General features: G+C 50.4%; 4 protein-coding genes across 4 annotated transcripts; 2 read left to right on the plus strand and 2 right to left on the minus strand.

Moving 5' to 3' along the window:
* Positions 1-1410: 1410 nt before the first annotated feature.
* Positions 1411-6036, minus strand: K460DRAFT_407058 (vacuolar protein sorting/targeting protein 10; the record flags this gene model as incomplete). Its single annotated transcript, XM_040937026.1, has 4 exons — positions 1411-2014; positions 2098-5298; positions 5349-5539; positions 5593-6036. The coding sequence occupies 4 exons, from the start codon at positions 6034-6036 to the stop codon at positions 1411-1413; spliced, it is 4440 nt and encodes a 1479-aa protein (XP_040785224.1).
* An 806-nt stretch (positions 6037-6842) lies between these two features.
* On the plus strand, positions 6843-8660 carry K460DRAFT_339951 (FAD/NAD(P)-binding domain-containing protein; the record flags this gene model as incomplete). The annotated part of the gene is made up of 4 exons (XM_040931102.1): positions 6843-7522; positions 7660-7989; positions 8054-8111; positions 8255-8660. The coding sequence occupies exons 1-4, from the start codon at positions 6850-6852 to the stop codon at positions 8658-8660; spliced, it is 1467 nt and encodes a 488-aa protein (XP_040785225.1). The 5' UTR covers positions 6843-6849.
* Positions 8661-8952: 292 nt separating this feature from the next.
* Positions 8953-9918, plus strand: K460DRAFT_417877 (SET domain-containing protein; the record flags this gene model as incomplete). The annotated part of the gene is made up of 1 exon (XM_040937910.1): positions 8953-9918. The coding sequence occupies one exon, from the start codon at positions 8953-8955 to the stop codon at positions 9916-9918; it is 966 nt and encodes a 321-aa protein (XP_040785226.1).
* Positions 9919-9944: 26 nt separating this feature from the next.
* K460DRAFT_367617 (uncharacterized protein) lies at positions 9945-11012 on the minus strand. The gene is made up of 3 exons (XM_040933606.1): positions 10707-11012; positions 10474-10620; positions 9945-10392 (listed from the first exon to the last, which is right to left on the minus strand). The coding sequence occupies exons 1-3, from the start codon at positions 10760-10762 to the stop codon at positions 10305-10307; spliced, it is 291 nt and encodes a 96-aa protein (XP_040785227.1). The 5' UTR covers positions 10763-11012; the 3' UTR covers positions 9945-10304.
* Positions 11013-11057: the final 45 nt, after the last annotated feature.

Genomic DNA, 11057 nt, shown 5'->3' on the forward strand with positions numbered 1-11057 from the left:
AGGTTGTAGGAGGAAAGAGGGCCCCAAGACCAGAGAGTGAGGGACGAGCATGGGCCTGCGGCGCCCACGGGCTCACGTAGTCGCGTTACAGGCGTCGTCGTGTTGCAGGCCATGGTCACCAAAGCTTGGTGAAGAAGCGCACGCGTGTTGTGTGCATTTGAAACGCCTTGGCTTGCGGGAGCCACCATGCCCCATTCACTGCTGCCGTCCGAGGCGCCAAGAGTGCAGGCCCTGCTGAAACGAGCCGCTCTGGGAGATGAATCGACTTGTTTTTCGTCTTTTCGTCTTTTCGTCTTTTCTTCTTTTGGCATGGTGCTTGGTGGCTGTGACAAACGCCGTCCATTTGTTGGAGGTGGAGGCGGGAAATTGGTGTTTTGGTGCAGACGCTACCGGTACCGCCGCCGCGACGTCGACACACAGTCCCCGGCCACTCCCCACAGCTCGCATGAGAGAAGCCCTCACGTACTCACCACAAGCCAACGCACGGCTAAGGGGTGGGCCCCCGCCTGCGCGTCAATAATTCATGCGCTATGGCGAGAACCCACCGGTGGCGACCAACGAGCGACCAACGAGCGACCAACGAGCATCCTCGAGCCTGAGGCTCCCGGCACCAGCGTGTCAAGCCGGCAAACTCAACACCAACCACAACCATCTAGGCCCTCTAGTCGCCGTCGCACGTCAAGGCGCGTGTTTCAGGCGCTGATGAAGGCACGCTTGCACCTCCCGTCGCTTACTACTCCCCGGATCCGAAACAATCTCGTAGCCTCGCACCCTTTGTCTCGATACAGGCCAAGCCCGAAATAACACGCATAACAGACTGCTCTATCGGCATGTACCACGACCCCTTTTTCACAGGTTTCCAACCGCCAAACGCGACGGCATGCATATAGGAGAGAAAGAAACAGAACAACTAACGTTGTTTTAAACACTACCCGTGGACAGCGTTGCGCCTTGTTGCCCCAAAGGATCCACCGCGTGTGCCCGGCGGGATTCCTGCGGCCCGTATATATTTTCTGTCTGTGCCACATTGTGGCCATCCTTGGATCAGAGCCTACTAATCATATAATCATAAACAACTTGCGCAAAGCCAACCTTCATGTAAAGCAATGAATGTACTATGATTGTGAAAAGAAATGAAAAATGAAAAAAAAAAACCCCCCCAATGGCATCTACATAGAGCCTGGAACATCAGCTAGGCTATTTTCCCATAGAACACCTAATGATACATAAACACAGTGGATTGTTACGAAGAATGTACAGATCCCACCTCTCTAAGACCAACCCACTAGATCCAAGACTAAACTACATACCCACCTGGATTCGCTGCTGCTTTGGCAAACCAGGGCGCCAACTTCCCCATGCTCATCCAACTCTTGGTATCGATAATCACAAGCATACACTCCATCTAGCTTACACGTCCTCATCACTGTCCTCCCCAAGCAACTCCCCCTCATCGGGATCCACAACCGCATAATCACCCCTCCCCCTCGCAAACGAGCTTCGGCTCGTATACGTCCGTCCACCATACCCCCCACCCATCCTACCTGCAGCGAACCGCCAAAGGCTGCCAATGAGTAGTGGAATAGCGGCAACCACCGCCACCAGTCCCGAAACAGCAGCAACCGGCCACTTGACCCAGCGTGTATCGCTGTCGAAGCCGCCACCAGAGTCTCCAAGCCGGATGCGACCAAATTTCCCATCCCAATGCTTCCAAACATAGTACCCAATCCCGCCCGCCACAGCAAACGGAATCACAACAGCCAAAAATATACCAAATCCAGAAACACCGTGCTTCTTCTCAAAGTCCTCTTCAAACCCAGGGCAAGCATGCACCCTACCCGTCCTGTCAAACTCATTGCCACCTTCGCACGTCGAGAGAGGGATTTTACGGTACGGCGTGTTGTCCCACCATTCTTTTACCCCTTGTTGTTCGCACACTGCCTTGGGGTCTTTGAGCGTGAGGCCGGGAATAAGAATACATTCGCCGCCAGGTTGGCGCTCATAATTATAGGCACTATTGGAAAGATGTATTAGAATCACGTCTGTGTGTGTGTGTGTCATGGGACCAAAGAGGTGAGGAGAGCAGAGTACACTTACCATTCATAGTCGCGCCGGGTGCAAGAGCAGTTTTTGGCAATGTCATGCATGTGGTCGATTCGCTCTCCGTTCTTGCACTTGGCCTCGCGCTTCTTTCGGTGATATTGCGCTACGTGACCGAAAAGGCACTCCGGATTCTCCGACTGCATGGGATGTTGCGGTGACCATAGGTCGTAGTCTCCCTTCGTCGGGTCACTTTCATTGAGCTCGCACTTCTTTGCGAATTCCGGCAGACCAGAGAAGTCAACGTTGACGGCCACTAGTTCCTTGCCGTCCTTACCCCAGAGGAGGAAGTTGAGCGACGTATCGCTTGGCACGGTAGTAATCTTATCAACACGTATCTTATGCTCCGCGAACTTGTAGAGGTTCCACTTGTTACCACTGTCGAGAGAGTAGTACAAGTGATCTGTATCCTCGCCGCGGCGCACAATAACAATGACTGATCCTTGGTCGCCAAACTCCCAAGCATAAGTACCTTTCTTGACCTCCTTCCAGGTGAGCCCTGCATCGGTCGTCATGAATGTATTGGCCTCGCCGAATGTGCTGAGCTCCGAACCGACGTTGCCGACGCCAAGCATCAGGCCCACTGCTGTCGGCGATGAGTACATTTCGCGAGAATCCGCACGCTCCGTGTATCCATGGATATGTAGACCGCACTTCTCTTTATTTGATACGTCACAAGAGTAAGCCTTGTTGTCTGAGTCTTTCTCGGGCGCTTGAATGGGCTCCCAGTCCGCACCGTCGTTATGAGTGATTCGACTCTGTTTCTTTTTCTTGGCGCCTTTATTCACTTCGTCCACGTTTACAACAACATTGGCGACTGCCACGCCTTCAAGACCTTGCATCTTCTCGAAGTCGACATAGCCTTCCGTGTTTCTGTTGACGGCATTCAAGCTCATGACGTACGATGTACCGTTGCTATTGCTCTTGATAATTGACCCATACTCCTGATCAGGGCGAGGGTTCACCGTGACGTGAAGAAACACGGCGTGTGTGGAGCTTTCCAATACCGTGTAGGCCGTCTGATGGATGTCAAAGAACTTGGGTGGGAACTTTGCCTCGGCGAACGTGTTGGCATCGAGACTAGCATCCAAGTGTAATGTCTTGCCATCGTCGCCCTTTGTCGCGACAACAATGAACTCGGACATGGTCGCAAACTCAACAACAGACTTGAACTTGACGTCCTTCTTCTTGAACCAATCGTCGCTGGATATGAGTTCTAGCGGCGCGCCCATCTCTTCGTTAGTATGTTGCTCGCAGAAGACCTGCTCTTCTTTGACGTTCCGACCAGCTTCGCGCCAAACGAAAGCACATTTCTTGACGTAGGGTACAAGAGAATCCCAACTTTCCTCTTGACCATTTTTTTGGGAAACATAGGCTACAGTGTGGCAGTCTTTGTCTCCAAGCTTCTCGCAATTCTTGCCACCCATCCAAATGACCCAGTCTTTTCTCTTTGGATGGAACTGCATAATCTGAAGCATCTCTCGGTTTGGTATGACAGGAGCCTGGAAGGAGTGTATGCTGTCCTTGAGTCCACGGTCTTCGGAGTAGTAGACCTTCTTGCCCGCAGTCAGAAAGTACACGTAATTGGTATCATACTGGTGAGGATAAATTCGTACGACTTCGTCGTCGACAGCCTTCTTCCACTTCTTTCCATGGTCGTGCGTGATCCAGGCCGTACGCTCATCAGTCAGCATGACAACTGTCTCATCCTTGTCCCTGTCATTCCCAGTATCATCGCTTCCTTGGGTATCACGTTCTAGATAGTATTGCTCCATGAAGTCGCTGCCCTTGAACTTGGTGATTTCACTGGTAATCTTTTCGCTCTTTGGCGGCGGTTTCTCCGCCTCGTCGCACTGGCGCTCAACTTCCTTCTCCCTGTTCGTCTTGCCTGTGCACTGATTGCCAGGGATCTTTCTCCATCCAGAGCTGCCTTTGTACGTCTTCGCATCACCCTCGCAGGCGCCTTTGGGTACTTTCAAAAAGTCTGAAGGCTCGCACTTCTTGTCTTTGCCCTGGCCAGAGGGAGTGAAGTTGAAGTCGCACTCGTAGTCCCTGAGCTCGTCGCATTCGCAGGGTTCAAAAGTCGGTACTGGATCCTTGAAGACCTCTCCAACGAAGCAGTCAGCATCCCATTTACGCCTACGGAACAATTGCTTGTGGCCCATGATGCAACTTGGTTGGCCGTCCTCCTCCTTGCGGACAGGCCATTTCGCATCAAAATCCTTCTCTTCACATGTTCGCATATGCAGGTCCGTGAAGTCGAGGTGGATGATGACGTGTTCACGGCCACCGCCATCTTTCTTCTTGGCCGCATAGAGCATAAACTTTAAGCTCGTCGAGTCAGGGAGGGTGGTCAGTTCGCGAGCGCGGATCTTGTAGTCCAGCTTGATCTTCTTCCAAGTATCCTTTCGTCCATGCTTGAGAGAGTATCTGATCTCATCGGTGTCGCCTTCGTCAAAGACTGCTACTAGGACCGATCCTTGATCGCCAAATTCGTACTTGTGCGCTTCTTCAAGTGCCAACTCCCACGTGAGGCCAGCATCATCAGAGACATAAAGATCGCCGTCAGTGTACTTACCCAAGTACTCGCCAGTGTTCCCTACACCCATGACGATGCCGGGCGCAGGGCTGGAGAAAACGCGTCCACTGTTGTGTAGGTTGGTCACGGAGTGCAGGTGCAGCTCTCCGTCCTTGCCCTTGACGCTAAGCTTCTCGAAGGACCTTCCATCATCAAAACTGATACGAGATTTCAGCTTCTTGTTTTGGCCGCTCTTCTCGACCTCTTTCCAATTGTCCACAGTATTGACCAAGACCACCCCTTGTATATTGGCAATTTTCTCAAAGTCTACGTAACCGTCTTGGTTGCGGTTCGTGTGCTCGACGTTTTTCGTGAAGTAAGTTCCGTTCGAATTGCTCGTGTACAGGTTACCAATCGCCACATACTTGGAGGTCATGACATCAACCTGGATGCTATAGTTGGTCGACTCCAGTATAGTATATGCATCCTCCTCAATCTTGTGGTCTCCAAATTCGGCATGGTGCCATGTCTCGGTATCTTCGGTCACGTAGAGGGATAGTTCGCTAGAGTGGTCCGATTTGGCGGCGGCAACGAGGTAGCCTTTAACGGCGGCCATATTTGCCATGCCCTGTACGGTACGTTCAGAAGACATGACGGGTTCCTCTTCATCTTTGAAGTAACTACGCTAGTCAGTCGTTGCCTACACTCAGACACCGAAGTCACTACTTACTTGTCCGTCATCAGGAGTCTGAAGTCTTTCGATCGGTCCGAGTATTTGCCTCTTGTAATGCACAGTACGCGCTTATCATGCTTGTCACTGCCTTCGAGGAAGCGTTCGGAGCTCTTGGCCCATTGGCACATTCGGCGGTCGTCGACGAGGATTTTGGGCTCTGACTTGAAGCCATCTTCGGTGTAGTAGGTCTGTTGTCCTGTTAGCCATGTTCCAACAAGACACGTCTTCGGGGGAGCTGTACCCTGCCTAGACACGGTGCAGTGAAGCAGTTCTCAATCTCGTTTATCAGTATCTTCTTGTTATCCTGCGCATGCCACCCAACAGGCCCATTCGGGGTAGGCGGATGATCCGTCTTGAACGCGTCCCAAGTCTCTCCCTGGTCGTATGTAATCCAGTGTTTCTTTTCGCTCAGGACCAACGCAACCTTGTTATCGTACGGGTTCTTGAGAATTCCCAGCCCATGCAAATCTTTCAGTTGTTTCCACCCCTTGCCGGCATCGTGGGACCGCCAGATCTTGCCCGTCTCGAGCTCCTGTACTAATGCGACGCCCGAGTCATCAAAGTACATGAGATTGACTAGCTCATTGCTGAATGGCGTAGTCTCGACGAGCGGCTCGTCTTTGGCGGCAGCGGAAGCTGCTAATGCCAGCAGGGCGGGCAGCAGTAGGCCCTTAAGGTATTTCATGATGCATGAATGCGGAGAAAAGCGTGTGAGGTGAAGTCCAAGGTAGGCGTGGGCCTAATGAACAGATGGCTGCTTTGCCGTCCACAGCCTCGTCCAAGCTGCACGCAACCGCCCCCAACGTAATCGCTTGGCGCCTGAAACGCGTGGATGCGCCGCACCGTCCGCTTCCGCAGCCCGCATCCTTGTCGCTTTGGAAAGTTATAGCTAGCTGCCAGAGAACAACAACAACGAGCACCATGCACAGATTTTTCAGACAACATAGCTCGGGGATTTCGACTCTCTTGAAAAACGCTTCTCCATCGCTTTCACCCACTAACAACCTTGCTCACATAACCAATCATCTCCAAAGGTCGGCTGGGCAAGTCAGATACTCTTGTCTTGGTAGTATTGGAGAGTACCCGAGGAATTCTTACTATTCCAGATCGTGCTTCTAGGCCGGAGAGCAATGAGTACCAAAGAGCCGGAAAGTCATCCGAAGGTGCATGTTCATTGCCAAAGGCTCAGCATATTATATGCGTCGTGTGTCTGACCCCGACCAAACTAAATGACCACTCTTGGTCATACCGCAACGCAACAAGCATGCAGACAAACCCTTGTCCCGGGAGTTGTATGGGCTGTGATTACTCTCCGCTGTCTTCGGCAGGCTGATCTCCCCGTCTTAAGTTTACAAGCCATATACCGTCTACTGGGGTGCTTACAGTAAGCGCTACCAGTTCATCGAATACGAACTAACAGAACCATTCAATTACCTCGAGTCGTCCGAGGCTTGTCCTGTCCGTTTCTTCCCAATTTCTGTATCAGCCCGACGTGACAATGCCTCGGAAAGACACCCTGCTGATTCTACTTTTCGTCCTCCAAGCTGCGTCTACTCTCGCTGGACGCAAAGTACCTGAGTCTACCGTGCTGACAACAGATGTCGCCATTGTTGGAGGTGGGGCCTCTGGAACCTATGCAGCCATTCGCCTCCGCGAAGATTTCAACACAAGCATTGTGCTCATTGAGCCAAGACCATACCTTGGAGGCTCTGTCAGTACCTACCTCGTACCCGAAACCAACACCACGCTTGAATTTGGCGTACAGTCATATTTACGTTACGGCCCTGCCCTGGACTTCTTCGCGCGCTTCGGAATCGCCCTTCGCCCCTTTGCTTCAAAAAGACTCACCACTGTCAACATTGACGTCGAAACTGGTGAGCAGCTAAAAGACTACTTATCACCGAATATCAACGCCACCAATGAGGCTTTTCAGCGATGGCTGGCCATTGTGTCGAAATATAAGACGTTTTTAGAGCCCGGTTACTGGAACTTCCCGCTTTCACCCGATATTCCTTCGGATTTCTTGGTCCCTTTCGAAGACTTTGCAAAGCGACATGAGCTTGAAGCGGCTGTTCCTCGCATTCTAGCTATATCTGGCGTAGGCTATGGAGGTGTTCGCAATCCCATAACGTTGCACCTTTTGCAGGCTTTCGGCGCGTCACTGACACTGGGTACGTACATCGCAAACATACGCTAAACCTCGGATTGAATAAGGCTTGCAAATCCCCGCGAAGTATTCCAGACATACCTTGGACTCATTTTGCTTCTGACACGTTGCTCTAGTCTTGCTAATTGTGAAATCATATAGATATGTTAGAGAATCAGATGTTTGTGCCGACAGGATCCAACAGCCTCATATACCAGCGCGCCCATGATTTCCTCGGACCCGACGTCCTTCTATCGAGTACAGTCAAAGATGTCAAGCGGACTTCGACTGCGATGACAATTTTGGTCAAACAACGCGACACCGAGTATATCATCAAGGCTCGTCGCATCTTGTATTCTGCACCGCCCAGCTTACGCAATCTATCCCCGTTTCAACCCGATGAAAAAGAGGCTGCAGTATTCTCGACGTGGGCCGAGGACAGCGAATTTGTCGGCATAGCGAAGATATCCTGCATACCTGAAAATTATTCGAGTACGTAGAGTTTGACTTCGTTGAGGATATGAGATGTTCGCTGAATCAGTGCCTTTACCATTAGTAAACTTCATACCTTCAGTAGCAGTACCGACAAATTACCTTGCGCTTAAGGTGCGAAAGTCCTACCACAAGTACTATTTAAATGTTTTTGCTAATATATGGACAGTAAGTAATCAGCTTTCTATAAGATACTCGTTGAAATGTCTCGGGTAGTATTCGTATTCTCTATTTATAGAAGTGCTAATCGTGTCGCTACTTTTAGAGACTGGCCGTATAGTATCCGACTCGACTCAACCGGGCCACCAGGCTTAGGCCTATTTCGTATAATCGTTGGCGCAAACTATACGCTTTCGCTCGATGATGTTAAAAATCTCGTGCTCGAAGGCACCAAAAGGCTTGAAGATGCCGGAACCGTGACGGAGGAATGCGGTGTGGAATTCAAGTCTTCGTCAGACCATAGTCGACCACAATGGAAGCAAACTGCTGAACAGCTGCAAAGTGGCTTGGTACAGAAACTATATGGTCTACAAGGCTATAGAGGCATATGGTACGTAGGCTATGTGTGGGGTGCTCCGTATAGTAGCACTATTTGGGCCTTTACGGACACAGTACTTCTCAAGCTGTTGGACGACATCAAGACCGATAAATCTTCTAGCCAAAAGGCTTGACTTGAGAATGAAAGATGTTGCGTAATGCCTGCTTTCCAAGATATTGGTACCAATTTCGGAAAGGTATTGTCGAACATTGTCCTATTCTTATTTGTATACCTACTACCGTACCTTACTAACCTTCGGTAGTAATCACATTGTTCTATTACCTTGGTTTGTATTCAGGATTGAGAACAAAGTAATTCTTCGTCTCTTTGTGCCATGTGAATGCTATGTATAGTGAATAATGCATTGTCAGAATTTCTTAGCCCAGCTCCATCTGAATTATCCCACACAACAATAAGACACAACCATGACAGCTCTACGCCGCTCAAAACGCGAACGCATAGTAAAAACTGCGCGACTTGATCCTTACAGTTACGGCCCACGTCCTTCTCGTTTAATATACCACAGACCGCATTTTTATTCTTCAGTGAAGACGACTGAGTCTGAAGCTGTCATCATCAACAACAACGGGAGTTTTGCAGCATACTCGAGGTCAGTCACGCCAAATGTAATAACATCCCTCAAGTACGAGGCATGGAAGTGGACCGGCGCCTCTAGACCAGCGGGATTCCATGGCCCATGGCCACCATCATCCGCCACTGAGCTAATGAATGTAGACATCAAGCTCGAAAACCTTGGCACAAAGAGAGAGCAGAATGATTTCCTGAAGAAGCACGGTGATCTCATCAAGGACGAGTGTCTCGGTAAGTATTGCTGGCAACAGTCCAATTTCTCGTCCGAATTCTATTGCCAGAGGGAGTACGATGGTACTGCAATCTGCGATCACACAATCTCCGAATGGAAGGAAGGGTGTGCAGACTGGCAGGTGCGTTTTGAGGTTCGGCCAGTGCCTGGTTTCGGCTACGGCCTTTACTCGAAGTGGAAGTGGACAAAGGGCGACATTCTTGGTGCTTACCTTGGTGAGATGATCCCTGAGAAACCAGAGAATACTGACTACTGCCATGAAGTCAAGATCGGTCCCATGTTTGGTAAAACGAAAGCGATGGTGGGATATGTTGATGCGGAAAAGTATGGAAATTATGCGAGGTTCTGCAACCACAGCTGCGAAAACAATGCGATCGTCACAGAAGCGAGGGTAGGAAATGAGCGTATACTGGCGCTAAGAGCGATCAAACACATTGCGGTTGGTGAGCAGATTTGCATCGACTATGGAAGCGATTACTTCCAGGGGAGACAGTGCCTTTGTGGCAAACAAGGGTGTAAGTATCCAAAAGCAATCGAGCTAGCGCCAGTCACAATTGAGGCTAGTTAGAGGAGGAGGGCGAGGCCTATCTAATGGGGATTTGCAATATCCGTATTATTTATTACTAGGTTTTGATTTTCCAGGAATATACAAGTCGTTTTGTATTTTTATTTACATGGCAGTGATGTACTACTTTACTAGGCAAGCATAGGAAAGACCAAAGGTCAAGTATATCTCCGGAAAAACACATTTAAGGATCATATCGAAGTAGACTGGGCGCCTACTGTCCTTGCTAAAGTAAAAAACAGGTTGTTGACCACCTCTACTACATCCTTTGTTCGCTCATCAGAACCAAGCCTATGGGTATGGAAGACGACTTCCGACCAAGTCACGTTCGTCTACCGGTATAGTCTTTATTTCTTTGTAGTCGTATTCGACTATTTGCCGCACAAGGCTTAACAACAGTCCCCAGCGCATTCGCAGCAGTCGATGCAGCACTCGCATCCCTCCTCGCAGACGAAGCAGCAGCAGAGTGTTGCCAAACTATTCAGACGTTAGCGCATCTATCAAAGGCTATCAAAGGCTGTGCCGTTTCTCTCGGACTCTGTCCTCGGTTTGACTTACCAAGCAGCCAAGCAGCCCCTGTCCTTCTTCTGTCGCTGTGGTGGCGGGGCCTGTCCTTGCGGTGGGCCGTAGTACATTTGCTGCTGCTGCTGGGGAGGCGCGCCATATTGGGGTTGCTGGTTATAGCCGCCGCCAGGTGGTCCGTAGCTACAGCGATACGTCAGTCAAAAGGCATTATAACCTCGCGCGCATGTACGATATTCAAGACGTAGGAGGTAATGTGGGGAACGTGCCTTTGCTGCGGATATTGCGGGGCCTGACCTCCTTGATAGTAACCTTGTGCCGACATTTTGGTAACTTTGTTTTCAAAGGTGAGTCTCGGGAGGATTTGCTTGTTTGCGACGAGATGTCAGGCGTGCCTAGTCGGTCGTCGATGAGGTAATGGATAGATACGGTATGCGCGCGAGCACCAAGCTTTTGCGCCGAAAAGCTTGTCGCGCGTGTCAGAGCTTTCGGTTAATTTTGGTAGGGTAGAAGTTGATAGAAGAGAGAGCAAAGCAGATCAGCCGCAACTAGAGGCAGCTCAGGCAGCTTTTAATCATTACCTCCTAGCAAGGGGGCGCAAAGCGGAGACGCATCATCTT

The sequence above is a fragment of the Cucurbitaria berberidis genome, assembly GCF_010015615.1.
Source record: "Cucurbitaria berberidis CBS 394.84 unplaced genomic scaffold K460scaffold_4, whole genome shotgun sequence".
In the NCBI taxonomy this organism is placed as follows: Eukaryota; Fungi; Ascomycota; class Dothideomycetes; order Pleosporales; family Cucurbitariaceae; genus Cucurbitaria; species Cucurbitaria berberidis.

Excerpts from the sequence above, each read along its gene's own strand:
- K460DRAFT_367617 (XM_040933606.1), bottom strand. The coding sequence starts at position 10,762 with ATGTCGGCACAAGGTTACTATCAAGGAGGTCAGGCCCCGCAATATCCG. Across the intron at positions 10,621-10,706 it reads CCGCAATATCCGCAGCAAAG|CTACGGACCACCTGGCGGCG; the intron begins GCACGTTCCCCA and ends GTATCGCTGTAG. Across the intron at positions 10,393-10,473 it reads AGGGGCTGCTTGGCTGCTTG|TTTGGCAACACTCTGCTGCT; the intron begins GTAAGTCAAACC and ends ACGTCTGAATAG.